This window comes from Trifolium pratense, linkage group LG6 (genome assembly GCF_020283565.1).
Source record: "Trifolium pratense cultivar HEN17-A07 linkage group LG6, ARS_RC_1.1, whole genome shotgun sequence".
In the NCBI taxonomy this organism is placed as follows: Eukaryota; Viridiplantae; Streptophyta; class Magnoliopsida; order Fabales; family Fabaceae; genus Trifolium; species Trifolium pratense.
In genome coordinates, this window is record NC_060064.1 from 15241299 (window position 1) to 15257382 (window position 16084).

General features: G+C 35.5%; 4 protein-coding genes across 5 annotated transcripts; 2 read left to right on the top strand and 2 right to left on the bottom strand.

Annotated features, from left to right (window-relative positions):
* The first annotated feature begins 295 nt into the window (after positions 1-295).
* Positions 296-3973, top strand: LOC123888190 (PKS-NRPS hybrid synthetase cheA-like). Its single transcript, XM_045937162.1, has 3 exons — positions 296-435; positions 808-2600; positions 2739-3973. The coding sequence occupies exons 2-3, from the start codon at positions 810-812 to the stop codon at positions 3732-3734; spliced, it is 2787 nt and encodes a 928-aa protein (XP_045793118.1). The 5' UTR covers positions 296-435; positions 808-809; the 3' UTR covers positions 3735-3973.
* A 677-nt stretch (positions 3974-4650) lies between these two features.
* LOC123891795 lies at positions 4651-5043 on the top strand. Its single transcript, XM_045941683.1, has one exon. It carries the CDS (start codon positions 4651-4653, stop codon positions 5041-5043), a length of 393 nt encoding a protein of 130 aa, XP_045797639.1.
* Positions 5044-5540: 497 nt separating this feature from the next.
* On the bottom strand, positions 5541-8356 carry LOC123888088 (protein MAIN-LIKE 1-like). Of its 2 annotated transcripts, XM_045937050.1 has the most exons (4): positions 8223-8356; positions 7353-7842; positions 6531-7247; positions 5541-6429 (listed from the first exon to the last, which is right to left on the bottom strand). In XM_045937050.1, exons 2-4 carry the CDS (start codon positions 7833-7835, stop codon positions 5677-5679), a joined length of 1953 nt encoding a protein of 650 aa, XP_045793006.1. In that variant the 5' UTR covers positions 7836-7842; positions 8223-8356; the 3' UTR covers positions 5541-5676. The 2 variants fall into 2 exon arrangements, with proteins under 2 accessions (XP_045793006.1, XP_045793007.1); XM_045937051.1 differs by lacking the exon at positions 8223-8356 and having other exon boundaries at positions 7353-7986.
* Positions 8357-13458: 5102 nt separating this feature from the next.
* Positions 13459-15255, bottom strand: LOC123893020 (uncharacterized protein At5g39865-like). Its single transcript, XM_045942936.1, has one exon. It carries the CDS (start codon positions 14867-14869, stop codon positions 13586-13588), a length of 1284 nt encoding a protein of 427 aa, XP_045798892.1. The 5' UTR covers positions 14870-15255; the 3' UTR covers positions 13459-13585.
* Positions 15256-16084: the final 829 nt, after the last annotated feature.

Genomic DNA, 16084 nt, shown 5'->3' on the forward strand with positions numbered 1-16084 from the left:
TACCTTTTTTAGAACCACTCCACTCACTCGTTGAATGATGCTATGGGCTTGTCAAATAGGCCCAAACCCATTAGCCACTTGTGCTTTTCGATATTTTCTCTCCCCACCCCCCACGTTTCTTTTATACCCCCCTTAAATCCCAGTTTGCCCTTCGAAAATGACCACTTTTTTGGTTAGCAAATTCGGGTTTTACGAATCGAAAAAATAAAAACTTCGGTTTTTAAAAACCACTCGCTTTGTCCTTCGAGTTTTACGAATCGAAGTATGTTTATATAGAAAGCAACCTCTCACATTCTTCATCACTTTCAATACTTCATCCCCACACTACCAAAAGAGATCCCAAAATCCAATCCGTTTTTCACTCAAATCGCTGCTTAAAATCAAGTTTGGAACGTTTGCTAAGGGTTGGAAGGCGATTTGAAGCACAATATTAAGGTAATCTTCCGTTTAATTTCTTTTATTTTCAACTGTCATACATGCTAGGTTGGTAGGTTTCTGACACAAAATCGTTCGATTTATAGAAATCGAAGGAATACTTCGGTTAATACGAATCGAAATGACTGGAACTTTTGGTTTTGTGTTGGTTTAAACGTGTTTGCTTGCCAAGCCTAACCGAAGGATTCTTTCGGTTGATACTAACCGAAATAACTGGAACTTTAATTTTTGCAATGTAAAATTATTTGCCTTGACTGTCTGTTTTGCTTGCATTGCCTTAGCTGTTATGGATTATAGAATGTGCTACCAATTTTATATGTATTAAGTATTATATGTGGCTAATTATGCGTTTATCCCTCTTATATTATGTAGTTATGGCGGGCAAACGAGAGCTTGTGCTAGGTATCTGTGCCCCGGGAATTGTTGAGGTTCCGCCTGATAAACCTCCATCTAGACCTGTTGCATATGAGATTGATACATCAGATCATTTTTACACTGAAATGGCAACCCCTGACCGAGATGAGTTGATTAGATGGGCTCGGGAGATTGCCTTAAAGCTAAAGTTTGCAATTGTAATTGGCAAATCCGACAACGGCAGCGATAAGAGGAAGCAATATTTCAGGTTGGATTGCGAGCGGGGAGGCCGGTACGTGTCAACAAATAAGAAGCTAAAATCTGATCAAACCGGCACGAGGAAATGCGGCTGTCCATTTCGACTCCGTGGTTATTGTCATGCCGATAAAACATGGCATTTGACCGTTGTAAATGGCAAACATAACCACGAGTTGGACAAGGCAGTTGAAGGCCATCTCATTGTCGGTCGTCTCAAACCGGAAGAAAGGCAATGTATGGAGGAAATGTCAAGGAATTTGGTTCCGCCTAAGAATATAATGTCCACATTGAAAGATAGGGATCCAAACAACAAGACAACGGCAAAGCAACTCTACAATTTAAGTCATCGATTAAAACTTAAAATGAGGGCATCAATGACTGAAATGCAACACCTCTCCAAAAGACTTGTCGAGACCGGGTATTTTTTCAAACATAGGACGGTTGTTGCAGACGGATCCGAACACGTTCAAGACATTTTCTTTGCACATCCTAAATCTATAAGTTTGTTCAATTCTTTTCCTACTGTGCTTTTGATGGATTCGACATACAAAACAAACAAATACAAAATGCCGTTATTTGAGATTGTCGGATTCACATCAACTGGGAGATCTTTCAATGTTGGATTTGCTTGGCTTACCAATGAAAGAGAAGACAACTTCACTTGGGCTCTAGAGCAGTGTGTCAGTCTCTTAAGGAATGAGGATGTTAGACCGAAGGTGATTGTCACCGATAGGGATTTGGCTCTGATGAATGCAGTTTCCGAGGTATTTCCAACATCGGCTGCAATGGTTTGTCGTTTCCATGTAAAAAAGAACGTGAGCTCTAAGATGAAGGAAATTGTGAAAATCAAGAATGGAGAGAATGAGAAGCAGACTGATGTGTGGGATCAAATCACCGATGCTTTTAATGATGTGTTAGAGTCGCCAACGGAAAAAGAATATGCTGACAATGTTATGGTGTTTAGGGAGCTCTGTGCGAGATGGCCAAAGTTTTTGCGTTATGTTGAAGAGACTGTCCTAGACACTGATAAAGAAAGGGTTGTCAATGCTTGGGTAGACCAACATATGCACATGGGGAATCACACCACGAATAGAGCTGAATCATGTCATGGTGTGTTGAAAGGTTACTTGAAGGACGGTAACGGTGACTTGGTGAAAGGATGGGAAGCGATAAATAAGATGTTGATAAGTCAGTTCACTGAAGTACAAGGTGAATTCGGTCGGAGTATGTCTGTTGCGGAACACAGATACGATGATGATCCTCTTTACGCATTCTTGTTTTATAAAATCTCAAGAAAGGCTATGGATCACATTTATGACGAAGCAAACAGGGTCGAAGAATGTGGTATGGATAGCAAAAAGTGTGGCTGTGTTATGAGAAGGACATACGGGTTGCCATGTGCATGCTTGATTGCGAAGAAGATAAAAAATAACAAACCTATCCGACTGGATGAGATTCACCCTCAATGGAAGAAACTGTGTTTCGAAGATGAGCCGGCACCGGGCGACGTGGCTGACGATTATGATTGCTTGGCTGAGTGGAAAGCAATTCAGGTTATTACACATTCATAAATATAATGGTTACATTTCGTATACCTTTTTATTATGATTTTAATTTTACATTATGTGTATAATGTTACACTTTGTATACAATTAATTTTAATGAGTTTGATTTTTTTTCTTTCTTTGTAGGAACGATTAAAAACAGCCGATGTTAGCGTGAAGAATGATATTAGGAATCAACTTCGTCTCATTGCATATCCAGAAACCACCTCTGTGAAACCTCCGCTTCAAAAGGCCAAAACAAAAGGTGCTAGAAAGAAAAAATCAGTTCGTGTCACAAGATCCACGAGCAGGGATAAGTCTCGGTGGGAGCATGTTGATGATCATATTGCAGCTACACAGGCATCTCAGTCGCAAGCAACAAAGTCAAAGCCGTCGACTTCACAAACAGTGCCTGAGGTGCCTAAAGAACTCGTCATCAGTACTTTGACTCCAGCACCTCCAGCACCTCCTGAAATTCCTTTTATCAACCATATGCCGAAGTTCATGCACCCATTTATTGAAGATATTATTGACGTTCAAGGTGACGGTTATTGTGGATACCGTGTGGTAGCTTTGCACCAAAAAGGAAATCAACAAGATTATGAGTTGATCAGACTGAACATGGAGAGGGAGCTGAGATTGCATAAGGAATCATATGTGGAGTTGTTCGATACTGAACGTTACAAGTATGTCACGGATGCACTTTTCCCACCACCGAGAAGGAGTAAACATGCTATTGCAACCAAGGACAAATGGTTTACTTTTCCGGATATGGGTTACGTTGTGGCTACTCATTTTCAGAGGGTTGTTGTTCAACTATCAAATATGGAAAAGTGTGGAGCATCTAGAACTTGTTTCCCATTGCGTGGCAAACCTCCATCAGACACGTCAGACTTGGATTCCAAGATTATTTGCATCGGCGCGCTCGCTGACCACTTTGTGTTAGTGCGATTGAAAGTAGGATGTCCGATACCTCCAACGGCTCATCAGTGGAAAAACTCTTGTTCCGAAGAAGCTGCAGATTGGGAGCCCATGTTTTTGGATAGAATGCAAAAGTTTGGTGAGCTGTTGACCATTGAAAGAGCAGGCGATGACTTAGTCACGATTGGAAAGGGTAGCAAAGACGATCCGTTGGAATTGTAGTAGATTTTAGTAGTTTCATTTTGAATTAGCTAAGCGCATTATTTTTTGAAATGGTAGCTAAGCGCACTATTTTTTGAAAGGGTAGCTAAGCGCATTATTTTGTGATGTATACCATGCCGATTATGCTTTGTAACATATTAACTTTGTATGCGCAATTTACACATGAACCTTGGTTATGAAATGTGGTATTATTGTATATTGAACTTTGGTATTATTGTTATGAAATATGATTATGAAACTTTGGTTATGAAACGTTGTAACAAATTGTATTTAGCCTGATATAATTTTGGAAATGAATTGAAAGAAAAAACAGGTTTTGACCTCGACGATTTTGAGGTGGTTCTGCAAGTGATTCTGCATAACCTGGCCTTGTTTCTGCATAATTCGATCTTTATCAACCGAAATGTTCCAGTAATTTCGGTTTATATTAATCGAAAACTATGTTTCGGTTTCTGCGAGTCGAAAGAAATTTAAATTTTGCGAAGGGGGTATAAGAGACTTGATGGGGGGGATTGAAGAAAGGTAGGTATTATGTGAAAAATGATCGAAATTGCACCGACAAGTTTTTGTGGTCGATATTGTACCGACAATATTTTGTGGTCGATATTGCACCGACAATATTTTCGTGGTCGATATTCGTGGTCGATATTCGTGGTCAATATTGCACCGACAATATATGTGGATATTATTGATTTCTATGTATTATAAATACGTATAGGGAGAGTTAGAAAATAATTGAAATCGTTTTCTACAAAATGAGTACTTCAAAACGTTTTGTTAAAAACAATTTAGCGACTTCTTATCCATTTTCAATCAAGTTTCGCGGTAACGACGAGTTGTTCTGCGTTGATTTGAAAAACACTTTAACAACTCTTCAAACTATCAAAAATACGATTGAAGCCATGTATCGCTTCAAATGGATGTCTCACTCACACAACGCATGAGATCTACCCTTGCAGCAGTTTACTTCAACCACGAAAAACCAATTTTGTTTCGCATTAACGATGGTGAAACGTTCGATGGTCTGAAACAACAACTGAACGAGCTGAATCGTACCACCAACAACCAGAACGATAACAGAACAGTTTCGAGTCTCAAGTACCGTAAACCGTCGATCGGTCCCGACGGACGCATTTCCTTCACCGATATGATGCTTGAAAACAATGATGATATTGAAACTATGTTCTCAATTTTCGAGCAGTATAGCAACAGGGGGCCTATCGAATTAGATGCAACGCTGACAAGATCTGTCGAAGCCATCCTTGCTAGCCTTGTTCGTCCGGAAGATCGAAATCATGTTTCCATTTGATGCGTTGTAACAATTTCATTCCGATGTAATTCCTAATTTCCGTTTATTGTGTTTGATTTGTCTAATTTCGTTTTAGTATTAAAGTTCGTTTCAATATTAGAGTTCTATCGAAACAATTTTAATATCGAGTTAAATCCTACCATTCTTCAATCATACCATTCTTCAATCACCCCCATCATGTCTTTTATACCCCCTATATACATGAATTTCGCAAACTATAACTTATTTCGACCCGCAGAAACCGAAATATAAGTTTCGATTGATACAAACCGAAATTACTGGGAATTTAAACAATTTCGAGCCGTATAAACCGAAGTATATCAGGCCAAAAAACCAGTCAATGTGAGTCTCTGCCTTGCACAACCTCTACACATTTGAGGTCCAAACCTGTTTATAACACATTTTAGTATGTTATATATGACAGAGCATCAACATATTAACCATCCAATCTAAAAATATTTTAGCGATTAATAAAAAACGTAACAACCGGTAAGAAATTACGAATTAAACGATACTAAAATACGTAGTGTACTACATCCGATTGTCATAATCAAAGTTACATCAAAAATAAAAACAAACATCAGAGTTTATAAACAACCACGTCAACATTAAAGTTACAAAAACAAACAAAGTCTACCCCCGAGTGTGGTAGCGTGTCCCCTTCCCCCGCTTAATTCGCCTATAAGCAAGTATCGGATTAAGCAAATTCAGAATCCGCTGCAAAGTACCATGAATTGGAGTTCCTTCAACCGCCTCACCATCGCGAACTGCCCTTTCGACCTCAACCTTGACACTCCGGCAAACTTGCATTAGATTAGGGTCATTTCTTGCTTCCGCCGCCTCTATTAACACCTCTAAATTAGGTGGCCTTGGTGGTGATTCAGGAGCTTCTACGGGTCGCATAACTGGAGGCGACACTCTATAAAACCATGACATATATCCGGGTTCAGTGTCCCACGGGCTTGTAACAGGCCGACCCCTCATCTCTTCATCTATCATTCTCAGCTCCAATTCTTCCGTAAACACACGATCTATCTCACACAAGTTCATCCCCGGCGTTGCAGACATACTCGGGTTTCTTGGAATGCCTTGCACATGTTGAAATTGTCTTAGCACACGTTCCGGCAAATGCTTGGCTTTCAATTTACCACACCTTAACCATCCAGAAAACCAACATGCATTTATCAAAGGTCGCACTTGTCGGTGGGCATCATACGGGCTGAACACGCAATCGTAAGTTTGAATATTGTCCAAACTGCTTCTATATCCAGCTGCATCCTTATGTCCTTGCCCAGGAACAACCTTTGAATTTAGTGGCATGTTCGCTGTATATCTAGGAGCCTCCACCCACACACTAAGTCTCGGAAAGTGCGCAATAATCCATCCCTGAAAGTATGACGAACAAGATTCATTATAGCCAAACATAGTCTATGTGACAAATTAGACAAATACAAATAATATCTTATATAACGCTCAGATATTTTTACCTGAAGAAATGACATGTAGCCAGCCATCTGAGTCGTGCTAACCGCAGATCCGTGATCCAAATAATGCTGCAGATGAACAAGAGCAGCAGCACCCCAATTCCATTCATGAACGCATGATAAATCTTGAAAGTACTGCAAATACACAACATCCGCGTAGTAACTGCTCTTGTTGCTGAATATTGTACAACAGACCAAATGTAGCATAAAAGCCCTTACGCTCCTCTCCCTGTAAAGCCTAACAACATGCGCCGGCTTATTTTCAGCAATCGCTCTTTCAGCAGACGTCTGGTTTGTTGTGTATAGAGTTTGCAGGGTAGTATGCTTCAAATGTACCCCGTTGGTTTCGGCAAATGCTTTATCAATATCCTCTCGCTCAACTCCTAGATATGAACTAACCATGTCAGCCCCTTCTCCCCTTGACATCTTCGTATGGTTCAAAAACTTTCCTTGGATTGGAAGATGTAACAGACATTGTACATCGTCCAAGGTGATGCCGAGCTCACCTAACGGAAGGTGGAAAGTACTTGTTTCCGGATGCCATCTTTCAACAAATGCCCATATAACCCCATAGTCAAGTACGCTAAAATTGACACGGGTAAGCGGCTCCAATCCCGATGCTTCTATTGGATCCCAAAACCACCTCTCACTACGAGGCGGTTTGACGATGTCCATAACCTTTTTCCCGCTAGCTTGGCAACGCAGAGTCCTCTTTAAAACCTGAAAAATTCCAACAACACAAAACATTGAAAACTTAATTAACATAATCACAGTATTTAAAACAATTAATACATTTAATAAAACAATTAATACACTTAACGGTACCTCGTGATCATCTGGTTCTGCATCCCATATCGGAACCGCCCTATGATTTCCGTATTGTGTTAATAATGACATATCACTTGGTCCTCCTCCATAACCCTCATTTGCTGCATCTCGTCGTGGTTGCCGTGGTCGCTGTTGCGGTCTCCGTCGTGGTGGTTGTTGCGGTTCTTCAATTTGCGGTTCATCAGGTTGCGGTTCATCAGGTTGCGGTTCTTCAGGTTCGCCATACTCGGCATCCTGATTTAGAAATTGATCCGCGTCAAAATCATCATCCTCAGCAGCATTTTGTGCTTGGCCTAAACGTGACCGTGTACGCGTACGCGAACCACCCGCCTCAGCATCATGTGTCCCTCGCGCGGGAATTGGTCCTTGCTGCTTACTACGACCTCGTTTGGCAGGGCGATTTGCAGCAAGCTCTCTACGAGCGGAAGCATTTGCATTGCTTGGCTTGCCATGTCTACCTCTCCCAACATTTTCTTCCATATTTATCCTAACATGGAAAAATATCTTCACACTCAATACAATCTTATAAACTATGATAAATTCAAACTATAATTCAATCAACATTTAATCCTAACACCTATGGTTAACATTATTCATATGGAAGCATATTGAATTTTACTTACACATTTTGTCAAACACTTAGTGTACACCATAATACCATCTAATTGCATACACAAATTAAACCTAATATCACATGCATTCATGTTAACATCTAACTAAACTAACAACTAACCATTAATCAACAATTCAAACATAGAATTTTGAGATAGAAAATTACTCAGGGAGGGAAAAAAACGTAGAAAAGAGTGAATGTGATAAGAAAAACATGGAATGAGAAAAGAGTGAATGTAAATGCATGGAACTTACTTGATTAAGAATGGTTTGAGATAGGATGTTGAAGTTTTCCACAAAATCGCTCTCAAGAAGAAGAAGGAGTGGTGTTGTTGGTGTTTAGAAGAAAAAACGTAACTGAGAGGTTATGAAATGCTTCTGTTTCTATATCAGTTAACTTCGGTTGACAAAACTCGAAGTTAAACGCGATCGATTTCTATTAACCGAATTGTTTTAAAGTTCGATTCGTATAACCCGAAACACCGTGCAGGGGCAAAAACATAAGTAAGGGGGGTATAAAAGAAACGTGGGGGGCCTAAAGAGAAAATATCGTGCTTTTCTATATGTTGTCAAAGATCATTTGTATGTAGCAGGATTTTCTTCGATATTTTATTATTTTAGTTAGATTTAGTTTTATTATATTTATGGTAGATTTGTTATTTTTATATTTCACTTAGATTAGTTATTTTTATATTTTAGGTAAATTTGTTATTTTTATTTAGCTAGATTTGTTATTTTTATTTTTACAATCTTTTAGGAGATTTGATATTTTTATTTTTCACTTCTATTTAAGCTAAACTATTGTAACCTTGAAGGCAACCTTTTGATTCAATAAAATTATAGAGATTTTTCTCAAATTTGATGGATTCCAAATTATTCTTTCTGGTGGATTCCGGAAATCTGGTGGATTTCAGAGCTTTTATCTAACAGGATTAACGCTTGTTTTTCCTTCACGCTTCCGTACTGCGTCAACATAGGCTCTGTTTGGCAAAAATAGATTTTGGCTGATAAGTTAACCGATAGCTTATGGCTGATGGCTGATGACTGATGGATGATAACTTCTAGCTGATAAGCTGATTGAAGTGTTTGGTAAAATTAACGGTTCAACTGACCGATAAATGTAAAATGACATAAAATGACATCTTTAATTCAATAATTGTTTTTCTCAAATTAATACTATTTAAGATATTTAGAATTTAATATTTTAAGTTTATTTTATTTTTTTGGTACAATATTTTAAGTTTATTAATTCAATAAATATATCTTTCAAATATTATTATTAAACTAATTTTTATATGCTGATTTTTTTTTTTTAAATATTATTTTCATTTAAGTTGATATGTTTTATGGAAAAATAACAACAAAATATATTCACAATATAGTATAATGGTTAATTATAGTAAGATACATTGTTTCAAAAAAATTATAGTAATGTACGTACCTATGAATTGATAAAAAAAAAATGTTTTAGCCTTCATATTTGATAATAGATAATAAGACAACGTTAAAACATACTATATACATGTGATTTTAAAGAAAACAACGTTAAAACATGCATTTACTTATTTTATTTTAAATTCTAATGATAATAAATTATAAAGGGTAAATATGGATTTTAGTTAAAATAATAAGGGTAAAAGAGGAAGAAAAAATGAAAATCTAGAAGCTATATGCTCGGAAGCTACTTGAAATAGCTTCTGAAAAAGAAGCTAAAAGTCAGTAAAATAAGCTAAAAGCTCTTTCTGAAAAGACTGTTACCAAACAGGTCTTTTAGCTTATAAGCCATAAGACAAAAGCTAACTTTTTTGGCTTGCCAAACAGACCCATAATATTTTCTCTTTTTACAAGTGACAAGAGATGCTAATGTTAGTACTAGTTTTTACTTTAGATTTTTTTGGTATCAAGTAGTATAGCAATTAGAAATTTTACCTTTTTAAAATAAATAAGTAGATGTATCAGAGTTGTAACTTTCGTCTTGCATATTACATACAATGTGCTTATCAACTGAGTTATGCTCACGGGGACACTTTAAAATTTTCTCTAATATGCACAAGTGAGGTAAATTGTGTAGGCAAAATTACATTGGAGGTAATTTATCTTATTTATTTGTAACACTTCGGTGATTTAATTTTTTTTCCCGTTTCAATCATTTATCTTTTATAATATGCATGTATAATTCCTTTTTTCTGGAAATTGTATGAAGATACACTATCTTCTATCGAATGTGTAAGATATTGGCTAGGGACAACTTGGTCAATAGAAGATATTGGTGAGTGACAACTTGGGCAAATATGTTGTGTGAATTAGGACATATCAACATGTCTTCCTAGTACCAAAAAAGTTTTCAAATAAGTGTTTTTTTATTATAGATAAGAACACAGTTGTAAGTGATAATTAATTTCTATCGAGAAAATTATTGTACACACAAGATGAATATCTTCTTTTAACTAAATTCTTGCACATACGCAAGTCAGAAATCAAATCTTCTACAAGTTATTTAAAATCATTTGTTTAAGGGATTTAAATTTCTTACCACCCAAATCAATTATGATTAATAAAGTATCATCTACCAAAAGAAGTGTCCAAACACATACGAGAATGAATTCTCTTTAGATCCCTCGATATGCTGCGAGGCCCCTCAAATTTTCAAACCATGTTAAAAAAACCTTAAAGTATATTAAGAAACTAAAGAGAATTTATCGAAACACACATACCTTAAATTAGGACAGTACCATGGAGATTTGTGACATGTAGACCCAATGTAACTAAATACAAGGACCGGACATGGGTTGGGCCATTTATTAAGTTGGGTCCAACAAGTACCTCCTGTAATTAGAATTAGAAAACATTTTTTTTATGGTGAGATTTACACTATCCACAATAATTTATGTTATTTATCTAATGAAAAAAGTCTCATAAATAGATTTACATGTGATATCTATAACTAATTTTTAACCAATTTTTACTTCACATACTCTCTCCATCTCATATTATACGAAAAAAAAAGTTTTCACACTTATTAAGAAAAGTTGAATATGATAATTTGAAGTACGATTTTTGTGTTTTTCTTGAATTAAGTTTTATCGGAAGATGTAAAAGAAATTTTTATTGGTTATTGATTATGGGAAAAAGAAGAGAGTGATTAAATTAAATGCAATTTGCATCAAATTTCATGAGAATAAGTAAAAGTAAATCTTGAAAATGATAAAAGTGAATTGCTTTTGCTTATAATTCGGTATGATATAAATTGTTTTTTTTTTTTAAAAAAAAAAAAAACCAAACCCATGATAAAGTTTGGAGTTTATAGTAGCCGGTGAAGTTTTTTCCCATTTGATAAACCAAAGTCATGATTTTCTTTTAATGTTATCAACCAACTATGAAAATGAGGAGAACCTTTCTATTGCAAATGGGAAAAACATTAATATTTTACCATTGATGTTATCAACCACCTAAAGATGAAATTCACTCAAAAGAAAAGGAGAGTAAAGAGCCGAAATTTCACTACTATTAAGGCCTCAAAGTGAAATCAACAAATATTATAAACTTTTACTATTGCATACATCCTAATATATCTTAATGCACAAATTTAATCATTAATATTTTTAGTTATATATTATTAAAAATTATAAAATGTTGATATTTAAAAAATACTCATTGAAATAAAATAGAATACCAACTGTTCTGGATTGGGCCTAGAGTCCAATAGCTGGGGAAATCCTCTTATGGATCATCGAGCAAGGCTCATACGCAGAGCAGCCCATGAAGACTTCCCCTTGGTCAACTGTCACAGATACATTATCCATGCATATTGTAACGGTCAACCACCGGAATGATGAACATTAACTATTTATCATGGCTCTCCAGCCATTTTCCGGCAGCCATTGATGACCATCAACTATCTTGACTCAACGCTTGTTTACTGACTTGAGCGTCGAAACACCTGCAGGTACACAACTCCCCCCAGTCACTAGAACGAAAGAAGAGCAACGTCGGATGCGGTCACGTTCTAATCACGTACGATCACTAACATTTTACAGTACATGCTAATATTTATCTATATATTAGCAAAAAAAATATAGACTAAATTATGTAAAATAAAGTATATGGTGCATTACTTATTTTAGGACCGAAGAATTGCTTTTAAATGCATCACATGTTACATTTTCCCAAGTATTTATTATTTCTTGATCTTGCAAATGAAAACATTATTATCAACCTCACTAGAGAGCATTGATTCAATAAAGCATTTATTAGCATGGTCTGTAGTATCCATGTGGAAATGTGAATGTCATATAGTAGTTGTATGCAATTGTATCAACGATAAAATTTTCTTATGAAACAATTGTGTCCTATTTAACCTTGCCTAGGACACAGTAAATTATTTTCTCAAATTCATCACATAAACAAAGACAAAGAGTGGCAGACATACATAATGTAATGTACTGGCTGAACGTGAAAGCTGTAGTACTATGCTAAAGCAAAATGGGCCTTATGATACTGACTTAACCAATAATTTTTCTATTTTAGTTGAAACCAACCAAACACAAATGCTAAAACAAATCAACAAAATTGCAACTTCTGTTTTTATATCTGCTGTGATAAATCATGAGTTTCAGTTTTTAGTTGTCACTTTCGGGATTGGATATGATACCGTTACTGTGTATACGCATTAATGAAGTTGAACCGTCTGATTATAAATGAATGACTGAGATCTAATGTTATATGAAATTATCAAAATCTGAATTGTTTAATAAGAACCGTTGAATCGCATATGGGCGATCAAGATTCACTACTGCGGCAAATTGTTTCAGGTCCGTCACTTTCTTAGGCTCTTTCACTAGAATTGTATAAAACAGAGACATGAATGATGTTTTTCTTTAAAGTTTCAGACACTTGAAATTAGCAATTAACCATGTAGTACAAATATACTTTGTCATTTTCATAACTTTCATTTTGTGATGTTAATTTGATAATGAACCATAATTATAAAGCAAAAGTGTAAGAAACCTTAAAACACTTTAGTGACGGTTTGGTTAGAGAAGGATTACTACGTTTCAATGCTAGAACAAGAAATCGTGAATGAAAGAGCGTGATGAGTTTTTCTCTATTCGAGATGTTAGAAAGTGCAAAATCAACACAACTTGCCGTGATTTTAAGATGCTCCAAATAGTAACTTTTGGTCAAACGTGGTATTCCATTATCGAAACAAACATACTATTAGTCATTTTCGTTAGTTTTAAGTTTGAGTCCGTCTAATATTTTCTATGTTTGGGTCTCCTTGTTTTTCTTGCTCGAGACAACTTGTTACTAAAGCGTAACGCTGCATCGAAAACATTTGACGAACTCAATTTATAACTTAGGGACTAAATGGAACAAAACAGAACGAAAACAAATTAAGCGATCAAAGTGAAACCTAAAACAACCCATGGAACAAAAATTCTAATTTAGCCAACAAATTAGTACCAAAGTTAGAGGACTAAAAACAAAGAAGGAAATTAAAATATGCATATCCATTCATTCATAGAAGCTGCCAAATTTATCAAAACAAATTCAATCCAAGAAAAATAACAATAATAAAAAGATAAACAATATCAATAATTTTGATCATCATCACTAATTCATGAACAACAACTTGTGCATCTTATCAAACCATTCTCATTACAATGAACACACCTTTTCAATTTTCCTTGTTCTTCCTCAAACACTTTTCTGCTACCATTGCAATTACTACAAGGCACAAACCTTGCATCACCACATTTGTCACAAACAAACCAAGGATCTTGAGTTGGAAAACCATGTAACATTTTAGCCAATTCACCAGACTCATTCAATTGTTTCAAATCATCTGCATTTCCCACATGTTTCCCTCTAATAAAAACCTGTGGCAATTTCACTACTGATTTGCTACCAAGTGCATTCTGCAATTCCTTCCTATAAGATGAATCCATAGAAATATCTCTCTCATCAATTGCAACTCTAAATCCTCTCAAAATCATTCTCACTGAACAACAATCTTCATAAGTCTTTCTAATCCCTCTTAAACTTGTGCAATAAACCACTATTCTGTTTTCAGTACCAGGTAAAAGACACAAACTTTTACCAAACAAAGATGAACAAGGATTCATAGGACTTGATTCCATTGATCTTACACCTCTGAACAGATTTTTGCTGCTGTTGTTGTTGACACCACCTAGGTTTCTTGATGACAATGCTCTTCTATAACTCCAAGCAACACTTGGATCTAACTTAGCAAGTAAAGCTTCTTCTGATAAATGTTGCCATAGAGGTTTCTTGACAAGTTTTTTGGAAGAACAAGTTTTTTCTTCCATTACTGCTTCTGAAGCTCTCAATGATTCAAAAGAATCAAGAAGATTCTTTTTTGCAGACCCATCAAATGTTGTGTACCTGCATGAACTATGTTTGTCTGAGAAACTCATTGGGTTGTTAAAAATTGAAGCTTTATGATGAGAATCTTCATGTTCATGTTCATGTTCATCCAAACCATCCATGAGTTCCCATGTATTGATGACAGAATCAGGAGACAATGATTGTTCTTCAATTTGAGTGGTTTTTTTGAGATGGGTTTCTTCATGAGAAGTAAAGTTAGGGACTTTTTGGTCAATTAATAGAAGAGAACCATAAGTAGTGGAAGTGAGTGAAACAAGGTGATGAGTGTCACCTTTTTTGGTTGGAGGGTGATGAATTAAAGGCATTGTTAGTGATAAAGCTTTTCTAATTGGTGGTGAAGAATTGAAGTAATGTGAAGCATAAGAAGGAGAAAAAGAAAAAGTTGATGAAGAAGAAGATTGAAGAGAAATAGAAGGTGTTGTTGTTATTGAATCCTCATGATGATGATGTTTGTTAGCAACAATTGTTGTTGTTTTTGAAGCTGAACAACCCATGATTGCAAAATTTGAGAACACTAAATTAAGAAAAATGGGTTGTGGTTACTTTTGCTACTTCTCTTTAAAAAAGATACCTTTTTGAGTTTGGTTTGTGAATTTCTATTTTAGAACATTTTGGGGTAATGAGGATTGTATAGGTATTATGTTGTTGAGGGAGATTTTTTAGGGTTAGATGGAAAAGATGAGAGAACGAAGGAAAGTGTGAGGTGGTAGAAAGGGAGCTTTCAAGTAGGTTGGAAGGGGAAGTTGATTAACATCAATGCTATGTGTGTAGTTGTGAACACAAAAATTGTGGTTTAGGACCATTTTTAAATTGCTACTATGAATTGGGAAGGAAGGGACCATTTGTTATGGGAAAGTAGTAAAGAGGTAAAAGGGGACAATGAGCAATTGGAAGTTTTTTTGTATTTTTTTTAAGGGTAACCATTTTTCATATCTAATCTAATCTAATCTAACTTAGTAGTAATACCTAAGTCTCCATGTGAGTATTAATGTAACCTATTTTAATAGATTGAGATGAGAACAAGGCATATGCAACCCAAAAGTTTGTTACAAGTCGGTTATCAGAATCACGTGCAAATCCACTTATGTGACTTGTTCTTATTGGTTGAAGGGGGTAGAGTATGCCTCACATTTCTCTAATAGTTTTTTGTTTATTGCTTCCGTCTAAAATAGATTTTTAGTATATTCATTTTATGTGATCATTCTCAATCTTAAAAGAGTTTATTCACTTTACACAAAGATTAATAATAGACACGATTGAGAATAAACACAATAAAGAAAATAAACTCTTCAAGATTGAGAATTGACATAATAAAGAGAATAAATTATAAATCTGTCTTAGACAAGAATAGATACGCAAATAACTATTAAAGAAAATGTGTTTTAATTTATGTTTAATAGGGATCTATGTATCTATTTAAAACTTAATTTAGTATTTATATCTGCTTAAATATTATTCCAAGATAAATTTGAGAAAAAAAAATGCAAAATTCAATGTAGTTGACTTTCTGGAATGTGGTAGACAAACATAGTTAAATTGGATCTCCAAGTTCCCAACTCTTGGTTTCTTAAATGTTAAATCTCATATGGTTTTTGTTAGCTAGAAGTTAGTACATTGAATTTGTAAATGACATTAGTTTAATTTTTACTTTAACTCGTTTTTAATTACTGCAAGTCTCCAGCTACAAAACTCTCTGTCTTTTTGTGGGG